At 33.5% G+C, this 10,611-nt stretch overlaps 3 protein-coding genes and 1 long non-coding RNA gene across 5 annotated transcripts in view; 2 read left to right on the top strand and 2 right to left on the bottom strand.

The window, feature by feature from the left end:
- The first annotated feature begins 2,386 nt into the window (after positions 1–2,386).
- On the top strand, positions 2,387–4,837 carry LOC100632133 (uncharacterized). Of its 2 annotated transcripts, none has more exons than XM_020002513.1 (10): positions 2,387–2,495; positions 2,582–2,845; positions 2,898–3,173; positions 3,234–3,326; positions 3,373–4,028; positions 4,084–4,171; positions 4,236–4,268; positions 4,317–4,409; positions 4,530–4,610; positions 4,666–4,837. In XM_020002513.1, the coding sequence occupies exons 1-10, from the start codon at positions 2,465–2,467 to the stop codon at positions 4,830–4,832; spliced, it is 1,782 nt and encodes a 593-aa protein (XP_019858072.1). In that variant the 5' UTR covers positions 2,387–2,464; the 3' UTR covers positions 4,833–4,837. The 2 variants fall into 2 exon arrangements, with proteins under 2 accessions (XP_019858072.1, XP_019858071.1); XM_020002512.1 differs by having other exon boundaries at positions 4,227–4,268.
- Positions 4,838–5,601: 764 nt separating this feature from the next.
- LOC109586332 (uncharacterized) lies at positions 5,602–6,161 on the bottom strand. Its single transcript, XR_002186949.1, has 3 exons — positions 6,121–6,161; positions 5,990–6,038; positions 5,602–5,920 (listed from the first exon to the last, which is right to left on the bottom strand). It is a non-coding gene; the product is annotated as an uncharacterized LOC109586332 (long non-coding RNA).
- Positions 6,162–6,307: 146 nt separating this feature from the next.
- Positions 6,308–8,904, bottom strand: LOC105314468 (protein ECT2-like). The gene is made up of 9 exons (XM_020002508.1): positions 8,886–8,904; positions 8,240–8,398; positions 7,834–7,915; positions 7,693–7,771; positions 7,520–7,648; positions 7,183–7,244; positions 7,020–7,081; positions 6,793–6,947; positions 6,308–6,415 (listed from the first exon to the last, which is right to left on the bottom strand). Exons 1-9 carry the CDS (start codon positions 8,902–8,904, stop codon positions 6,308–6,310), a joined length of 855 nt encoding a protein of 284 aa, XP_019858067.1.
- A 423-nt stretch (positions 8,905–9,327) lies between these two features.
- LOC109586328 (uncharacterized) overlaps positions 9,328–10,611 on the top strand; it is a 1,630-nt gene continuing 346 nt past the window's right edge. Inside the window, exons 1-5 of the mRNA XM_020002507.1 lie at positions 9,328–9,412; positions 9,460–9,741; positions 9,792–10,049; positions 10,126–10,176; positions 10,227–10,594. Of these exons, the coding sequence (XP_019858066.1) occupies positions 9,370–9,412; positions 9,460–9,741; positions 9,792–10,049; positions 10,126–10,176; positions 10,227–10,594 (1,002 nt within the window). The 5' untranslated portion in view covers positions 9,328–9,369. The remainder of the gene's footprint in view (positions 9,413–9,459; positions 9,742–9,791; positions 10,050–10,125; positions 10,177–10,226; positions 10,595–10,611) is intronic.

Here is a 10,611-nt window from a genome sequence, read left to right as displayed (position 1 = left end):
AGGAACTGAGAGCCTCCTTAGTGACTTCAAAATAATTTATATATGGAGGATACACACGTAATAACTCTTCAGACTATAGGGAGGAGAGTCATTGAGTTATGATTTTTATTTTTATTACATTTTCTGATACAATGCACTAATGCTGTGTAGAAAGTTTGAGCTTAATTGCAACTTTAATTTTTTGAGTTACAGCCATTTTAAGAAAATGCCAAAATTCTGAAGGCTATATACAGCTCATGGTATAGACATACATATAGCATGGTATAGGCTATAGCCCCTCCCTCTCTCTCCTTCCTCCTCATACAACAGCAATAACAATAACAGATACTGTACTGGTACAAATATTTGTGGTGTTAAATTTTCATGACTATTGGGAAATATTAATTTCATAGTGTTTTAATTTCATGTTTTCTATTTAAAGCACTATAAGGTGTGGTCATATGAAGAATTTCACTGAATAAAAACTTTACACAGCAAAAATCATTATTTAAGAATGAAAATTAATCCCACATGATATTTTGTACCCATACAGTAGTATAAATAAATAATTGGGGCGAGCATAAGCTCGCCCCACTCAGGCGAAGTCTCCCTCCCTCCCTCCCTCCGTATGTATGTATGTACGTACGTCTCCAGTCACGCCTATTCTGGTCACACCCATGTGTGCACAATATCTATTTAAAAACAATGATCTAATGCGGTAGCATTCTAATGAAATATTTTTATTGATGTGGGTGTGGTTGCAATGAAATTAAAATGGCACCTACCTTAGCCAATCTTACTTGCAGCAACATAGGACTGATTTCTTGTCAAGACACTTCATCAGCAGAGAAAATTCAAGAAAACACACATAAATCTTCAAGTTTTTATTAATTATGGTTGAATGACAGAATATAAAAGCACTTCAAATGGCTCATCAGAGAAAAGAGAGTCTAAAAGTACTGTGCTTGAAAATATCATAGTAAAAATTAAATTATACTTATTAAAGTTACAACTGAGATTCTTCACTGCTAATAAAGAGAGAAGAGCAAGCTATAAAATTTCCTTGCATGCAAGTCACAAGTTCTGAGCTCAGTGCTCTGCATGTGTATCATTCAATTTACAATTTGACAACAACATTAGCCTTTGTGACATCTAAACATTGTATATTGCCATGCTAGCTTGTGCTCGCCCCTTCAATGTTCTACATTCGCCTAGTTACCATTATTATTGGGGCGAGCCTGAGCTCGTTGGGGCGAGCCTGAGCTCGCCCCACTCTAGCTATACTCTCAGTCACGCCCCTTCTGTCCCTCTGTCTGTCTGTCCCATAGATTTAATACACAGGTCTGTGTATTATATCTATGGTCTGTCCTCGTACGTCACCCCTATTTATGCGCAGATCTAATACGGTAGATAGATACTATGCATTACCAATGCAATTTTCAATTTTTCATTGAAAGTGGGAGCGGTCACAGTAAAATAAAAATGGCAACCAACACACTGGAAGAATTCATGAGCTTTCTAGCAGCAATATAAGGCAGATACCGTCCAAAGACTTCCCCAGCAGCTATAGAAGGTTTTAAATTCAATTAATAACCTATGAAGCTCGTCTTTACTGATGCAATTGCTATTAAAACTGTGAAAGTCAATCAAGCTTTTTCTCAGTCATCTTAATATTGGATAATATTATATCTAAAGCTAAGTAAAGCATCTTTACAGACATTTATAGGCAAGAAATGTGTATGTGAAACTAGAAGACTAAAAGTTTATTATTAATTTTATCAGCAGCATTAAACTTTCATCATGTAAATCATGTTTGCTATGCCTAAATCATGATGCATGCTTTGAAATCATCGGGAGTAGATTATAGATGGATAGATCCAGTGCCATAATTGCTTTGCTAGCTTAGGCTCGCCCCTTAATGTTCTACATTGCTTCTAGTTATTATTATTATTATTTATTTATTATTGGGGCGAGCATAAGCGAGCCCCACTCAGGCGAAGTCTCCCTCCCTCTGTATGTACGTACGTCTCCAGTCACGCCTATTCTGGTCACACCCATGTGTGCACAACTCTCTATTTAAAAATCAATGATCTAATGCGGTAGCATTCTAATGAAATGCTAGCTTGTGCTCGCCCCTTCAATGTTCTACATTCGCCTAGTAATTATAGACTAACTTCTTAGAGTCAGGGTCCAGTGAGCTGGTAATTCTCATCAGCCATAACTTGTATCAATGATTGTATCACTGATCCATCAGTTATTGCAGTACTACTACATAAAATAGAAAAATAGAATTATCAGTATGTATTAGAACCATGTTAAAACACGTGAGTAGCTCAGCCCCGCCTTCTTCAATGAAAAATGTCACGTGATGTAAAATGTGAACACCCACGCAAAAAGGCGTGGCTCATACATAGTAAAGTAAACAAATTCCCAAGGTTTTTCCTTTCCTCTTCTCTACTATCTATGCTAGCTCTCTACAGCAGCAATGGCTAGCTCTAGAGCAGTGTTTCGTTTAGGTAAATCTATTCCCTGGCCCTCCATCTGTGTGGGATACTAGATCTCTCATTCTTGTAATATTATGTATATAATACTTATCTTTTAGATATCAGTCATATGAAGCTGGTTTCTAATTCTTTGAAGGAAAGTCACTTCATTGATGTTGACTGGTTTGATCTTGGAGTGGAATTAAACCTACCTTATCCTGATCTGAAAAAAATTAGAGCTAGATTCACTGATTCTTCTCAGTGTTTACTGGAGTGTTTGAGCTTGTGGTTGACTTCAGCTAATAATCGTACTTGGGAATCATTAGCTAGTGCACTTGAGAGAATGAATCAAAAACAAGCTGCTACACTCATCCGTAATACATGTAAAGTTAATATACATAAATACAGTTTCAAGTATATTTATTATTTTTATAGATGATGATCCTGCTAGTCAGATATTCCAGCATTACAGTGATAGAATATCACAAGTATCTCTCACTGATAGTTGTATCCAGTTGTTATATACAGAAGGATTAATCACTGAGGATACACAAAGGAAGATTGAGAGATGTGGTGGCTCATTAAGTGATACATTAAGAGAATTAATGATTGCAGTATCTGATGATCACAGTAAGCTGAGGTCACTAGGAAATATATTAATGGAATTAGAAGAAGCTAAACCTTTAGCTCAAGATATTATTAAAGATTGTGGTAAGAGTATACATGTAGATCTATGTGTACTAGTAATTAACTGTATTATTATAATAATAGATGGAATTATGACAACGGCTCTAGTTGTGGGACCAGTTTCTAGTAGTAAAGTCAATCAATTACCTACTCCAAACACAACAGTATCAACTTCAGGTATACATTTAGTCTAAAAATGATTGTTAATGATATTTATTATTAGCTGGTGAGTTCTTTTTTAATGCAGCACATCAGTCTATGTTTGATGAGGTCAGAGGTCACTTTGGTATTCTTCGTCATAAAATAGTTCCATTAATTACTAAATCAATTTCATCAGTTGAAGAATTGAAGTCATTCCTTCAACTATCCTTCCCTGAATTGAGTGCTGAGCTGTCTAATGCTGAGAGCATTAACAACATTATGAATGTTGTAGTAAAAAAATGCCGAGTCAATAATATCTCAATGATTAAAATAATTGTAATACGCTTTGAAATCACTGAAGCAAAACCACTGATATCAGAATATGAAGAAGAAGTGAAGACACTTTGCGGATCGTTAAAGGATTTCATTAGTCAGAATAAGCCTGAACATTTCAATGATTTTGAAACAATTCAGTTTACTTTGGGATGGGAACCAGAGGAGCACTCACTTGATGACATACGTAATCTCTTAGAGGAAGCATTTAAAGAATTAAACAAGAGAATTATTGTACGAAGCATTCATCAAGGAAACTCCATCATTATCATCTGTTATGCTCCACATCATTTACTAGCTGCTCTTCTCTTGAAAGCACAAGACAACCTAACTGTCTTGATGAAGGAATTCAGTTTAATTAGACTGACCATTGGCCACTACACTGTCTATGATGAAAGGATCAAAGTATAAGATACTGTAACTGTATGAGACCTTGTTTAATATTATGTACTGATTATAGGTAATGAATAATGAGTGTCTTGCAGAGGAGATTAAACTAGCTGATGGAGAGGGACAAGAACTGAGGACTTTACTTGATTACAAAGAAGGTGTGATAGTTGATCTATTACTCAATTACTGATGTTACTTATACTAATGGTATAGGTTTAAAAGATGGGCACATGAGTATGATCAAAAAAAGAAAAGGTTATAGTTAGTGAATTCTGATAATTTTTATTGATGTAAATATTTTAGAGTACATTAAAAGAACACAATTGATGTTGTCATGGAGTGTACAGATGCTAAGGGCCAATTTAGCAGAGAATAAAATTTTGAAAGCAAGAGCAAGTATGGTTTAACTGTTGAATTTTTATAACTTAGGAGAAACATTACATTATGGCATTAACATTGAATGAAGACAAACTAAATTAGATTATTGTTATTATTACTACATGTTTGTATTATTAGCTGAGACTAGTCAGTTACAACAAGAGAAAATGTTGTTAAAGGAAGAAGTTGAGTCATTGAAGAAAGCACTGGATATAGCAGGTATAAGTTTATGTTATATAGTTTATTATTAATTTTACTTAAATTGTGTTAAAAGAACAAGAAATAAAAGATGGAAAAAATTCAGTTGCAGCCATAAAAGAATCGACTGAGACAAATAAAGCAAAGGAAAAACAAAAAAACAATCAGGCTATATTCATATGCATACTGTATTTTTTAGCACTATACTTTACTTTAATTTTACCACGTTATTTTAAAAGTTAACTTTATTTTATTATTATAGGGTTGTGTCAAAAATTTGTACAAAAAGTAGTGTGTCAAAATTTCATTACTTCCCCAAGTTTTAGCACTTTTAGGAAGAATAAGTGCCATATATTGGCATATCTAATTACCTATTGTGTGATTGCTCAAATTTGTACACCAAAAATTGTACAAATTTGTACACATACATTAGAGTATACAAATTTGTACACTTCAGAAGTGTGCAAATTTGTACAGTCAAATAATAAGTGTGCAAATTTGTACAAATGGTTATTTTTTGAACACATGTAAGATTTGCTCAACGGAATCACAATTTATAAATCAAAAGTGTTAAATTTTTGATACTTTTTGTCAGTTTTAGACAGCTTTAGATAATAGATATAAAAGTAATATTGTTCTTTGATATAGTCAGCAGTATAGGAGTAGATTTCATTTATAATGCACTAGCAGAATACACTAATATCTAATCTTTATACATTGCAACTAACTGATCAATATATTTTACTTAAAGAGAGGGAAGGTAAGGGAGATGAAGGGAAGAGGAAAAGAGAGAGAAAAAGAGGAGGGAGGGTATATCACAAATATTAATAGACAAATATTAATAAATTGTGTCTAATCAACAGAAGTAAATAAGTTTAGTTTGGAGAAAGAATAACCATTTATTATAAGGACAAGAGGGACAGAGGCAAATGCAACATAATGTACGCTTATTTATGCATGTGTCTACATGTGCTAAAGTGTAGTAAATCTGTTACAAAAGTAATTGACAGGATTACATTAGTTTAGTTTGGAGACAGAAATAACAGCAATGATAAGATAAAGGAAGGGAAAAAGCAAATGCAACATAAGTACATAGATATATTAATGAAGGAGGAACGAATTAAAAATATAATAATAATAATAACAAGCGTCATACACACATACAGTAACATGCAGTATTAGAGTGTACCAGTGGATCCTAATTTAGTGAGATCCATTGAACTAAATGAATGTCCATATCCTAATGCTTGTCTTTTAGTGGGAGGACCTCTCATTGGAGTAGGAGGAAAAGGAGGAGCTACTGATAGTGTACAAGTATTGAGAGTAGAATCCTATGAGAGGAGAGAGAGGGAGGGAGGGTATGTCACTCATAGTATTCTTACTAATACTATATTACTTACAAGATCAGTAAATGATTCATCCATTGTGTCTAACTGATCAACATTTTTACTAATAATATAAATACAATATGTACCACAATAATATCATAATATGTCACTAGTCTCTCTCTATACAGTATATCTATAAGTACCTCAATGGTGTGAATGGTCTTCTATTGGAACGATTTGATATACTGTAGTTCTCTTCACTTTCCTTCTCATTCCTTTAATACTATCACTAATAATTAATAATCAAGAAATAATAGATTGATGTAATACATGTACACAAACACTTTCTTTTTCTCCCTCCCTCCCTCCCTCTCTCTCCCTCCCCCTCTCTTACGTGAATGCTCTTTTAATGGTTCCAGTATCAATGGGTCCAATGCTACCTCCAGTCTTTGGCATTGAGTGTAATATATCTGATGAGGTCTTCCATACAAACATATCCTGTAAACAACAACAAACAAAAATAATTAAAAATAGAAAATGTTGATAGTCAATGCCTTATGATACATACATATGTACATGTATAAATAAAATTTGATTAATTGAGCAGTTTTTGAGTTATGAGCATTTTAGGAATAGATTACTGTATAGCTGAAAATTACAGGGGGGGGGAAGTTTGGAAGACTATTAAAGTTTTTATGATTGGCGAATTTTAATTTGACAAATTTGTGTCCATGTGCCATTGAGCATGTACAATGTACATACATGTAATGGCTCGAAATGGCTGGTTTTAATTTTGGCAGTTAAAATGCTGAATTTTCCAAAAACCCCCTGTACTATAGCCCGTGCTTTAATCTTAATAATGACCCTACACTCACTGGAGATGGGGCACAGTTACTGGTACACATCATTTGAGATATTTTATTAATTAGTTCTGTTTTAATTGATGAGTCTCCGTTAATTTTAAAAGTTAATAATCTCTCCTGAGGATCATCAGACCAATGGACTAACAGACCAAAACCATTAACAACATCTAATAAAAAAATTAACAAATAAATAAACAAACAAACAAATAAATAAATAAATATTATGTACATGTATGTACCTTCGCTGTCTGTGAAATCAATGACTGATCTAATATTAGAATATGTGAGAAACTCCAAGTGTCTAAAAATAGTAACAAGAACAACAGTAATACACGTACATACGTACATTACGTGTATATATATATGTACATACATGTATACTAAAAATACATGTACATGTACCTGTATGGTTTGTATGAGTCCTTCATAGCAACAAAACCATGACCACTTCTTATCTTAGCAATCTGTAGGAGAGAGGGAGGGAGGGACACTAATTAATAAGACCATCCAATAGTACAGGGTATTTCTCAGAATTTTGGGATTTTCTTAAATTGGCCGTAACTTGAAAAATTGAAGTTGGAATGAGCTCAAACTTTCTATACATGCAGCATAAGGACATCAATATGTATCAGAAAATGTAAAAAGCTGAGGTGATTTCGGAGCAATTTTTTGGAAAAAACTATGGGCTATAGTACAGGTGAAATTAGCATATAAAAATGAGACACTTCCTCTATCTCACCTCAATGCTGTCAGAGAAGAGGAACAATGCTATAGACAATGGTTTATTAGTCTTTCCATTATTGCTAATATTTAACTCCAACACATCATGTCTTGAAATAAACCAACGATGAGATGAAAGGACCGTCGCCTAAAGGGGAGGAGTCAGTTATAAAGACCACACCCACTAATTACCGGGACGTCCTCAATGTCACGTATAAGTTCAAACATGTGCATCTGCTTCTCTGTCTTCCTCTTGTCTTCATTTATGTGTCTAGAAGAATTAATAATTATAAATAAATAAAATACATGTACATGTAGTGATGTATAACTCACTCCATTACATTCTTAAGTTTTTCAACTGATTCCTCCAACTGCTTGTAATCAATGTGGCCAGTATCAGTACGCTTTAATAAATCTATAAAAATAATAAAAAAAAAAATAATAATAACATGCATGTACACATACATGTAGTACATGCAGACAGTACATGTAGATGCACTGTACAGTGATCATTGTAATTGTCTAGAGATGAAATTTTGGTGTATTGCTTAATTTTCGGTGATTGGCAGGTTTTAATATATATTCACATGTCCCATTGAACATGTACATATATAGTTCAAAATGATGGGCTTTAAATTGGGAAAAGGCTATCAAAATGAGAGAACTATCTTACTCAACATCAGCTAAATTACAATGTACAGTACATGTAAATACTAGTATTTATATAATATACATGTACCTTGTAGTAATAATATGATCCTTGGTATTCTTTGTACTGGTGTTATCAGTAGTTCTGATAGTGTCTGGCGGCCACACTCTGGTTTGGACTCATTACACTTAAGGAAAGCATGAAACCTTGAGAACTGATGATCACAGGAACTGAGAGCCTCCTTAGTGACTTCAAAATAATTTATATATGGAGGATACACACGTAATAACTCCTCAGACTATAGGGAGGAGAATCATTGAGTTATAAATAAAAATATAATTGCAATTTCTTTAAAATAAAATGCTGTACTATAGCCCATGCATTTTCCCAAAAAGTGGCTCCAAAATCACCTTAATTTTTATTACATTTTCTAATACATATTGATGTACTTACTTATGCTATGTAAAAAGTTTGAACTAATTCCGACTTCAATTTTTCAAGTTATGGCCACTTTTAAAAATCAGCAAATTTCTATAAGACATCACTATTGTGCTGTATTGTTGTCCTTCCTCTTCATACAACAGCAATAACAATAGCAAGGCTGCAAAAGTCGTGGCAGCCATTTTGTTTGGGGGTGAATCCTATTAGTAACACTACCACGTTACTAATAACAGATACTGTACTGGTACAAATATTTGTGGTGTTAAATTTTCATGATTTTTTGGAAAATACTAACTTCGTATTTTTATTTTCATGTTTTCTATTTAAAGCACTATAAGGTGTGGTCATATGAAGAATTTCACTGGATTAAAACTTCACACAGCAAAAATAATGAAAATTAATCCCACGTGATATTTTGTACCCATACAGTAGTATAAATAAATAATAATTATAGACTAACTTCTTAGAGTCAGGGTCCAGTGAGCTGGTAATTCTCATCAGTCATAACTTGTATCAATGATTGTATCACTGATCCATCAGTTACTCCAGTACTACTGATAAATATATAGACACTAACAGTACATAAAATAGAATTATCAGTTTACAAAAGATGAGACTACCTCAGACTCACTCAGTTCAAGCCTTCAAGCTGAATCAAGCATCACAAAAATAAAAATAGCTTTGCATTTTATGGTGGCTTAGCCCCTCCTACTTTGACTAGAGCAAATCACGTGGGCGTTGTTATTGAGCCCCACCCTTTTTTGCAAAACTTTAGCTCAATGGATTCTCCTGGACCAACAGACAATACAAATCAACTGCAAAGTATGTTTAGTCACTTATTTCTTATACTAAATACAATTATTTAATAGTTACTGATCTTGCTGAGGTACTTCAATTACTCAGAAGACATGGTTACTCTGGAACCAGTTACTATGAGCTTGGTCTATTTCTTGGTCTATCTGTTAATACAATACGAGTCATTGAAGCTGATCAAAAAGGAGATACTGGAAGGCGTCTACATGAGTGTCTTACTAAATGGTTAAAGAAAGCTGATAATGTACAGAAGAAAGGTGGTCCTACTATCTATTCATTGGTATCAGCATTGAGGGAATTAGGAGAGAATGGAGTAGCTGATGGAATAGATATTGAAAGTAAGGGTAGAACTTATTTTGGTCTGTATAATATCTTTATTATTGTTTAGTGCATCCTGGTTGTAAAATTCTTGCTCGTTATGCATCAAACCAATCTCTTGTGTCTGCATTACCTCAGTTTACTGCATTGTTGTGCTTAGAAAAGTTAATAAAAGAGATGATGTCTACCAACATACAAGGAGAAGCTGTGCTGATTGAAATAAAAGAAGTTGTTTGTAATGACTATCAAAAACTTCAGGCATTGGCTGAAATCTTGCAAAAATTCAAAGTGACTGCTAGCATAGGAAATACTATAATGAAAGAATACAGTAGGTCACACACATTTTTAATTGCATACATTTTAGTACATTTTAAAATGACTAACTGATAATTGTTGTATTATAGGAGATGCATATTGTATTGATAATTTAATTGAAGTAAATGACAACACAAATGGTAAGAATTTGTACTTTACTAATACCTATTTAACTGCAATAATAATTTAGTTGAAGGGCTGAAAATTTTTCTTCCTATGAATGTTACCTTAGAGTTTAAAAAGATGCGGCTAGCTTTGGGCCAAACATTTTTCAAAGTGGGATCAATCATGATGAGGAACCCTCAATCTCCAACACTCGAGAACATAAAATATGTACTGGGTGCATATGAAAAAGCATTGAGGCCACAAATTGCTCAATGCCAAAATATCCATGAAATTTTACAACTGGTTTATGATAGCTGTCAACTTGATGACATTAGTGTGCTAGAGTTTTTTGTTGATGAGTTTAATATAGAGGAGGCTAAGGAAGCTATTCAGAAATATAAAAAGGCAATCGAGGAGCTAAAGGCAACGAAACTCAGTCAATGTCTGAATGAAGCAATTTCACATGCTTC

Source organism: Amphimedon queenslandica, unplaced genomic scaffold (assembly GCF_000090795.2).
Source record: "Amphimedon queenslandica unplaced genomic scaffold, v1.1 AMPQUscaffold_12898, whole genome shotgun sequence".
In the NCBI taxonomy this organism is placed as follows: Eukaryota; Metazoa; Porifera; class Demospongiae; order Haplosclerida; family Niphatidae; genus Amphimedon; species Amphimedon queenslandica.
This window is presented reverse-complemented; position numbering and strand designations above follow the sequence as displayed.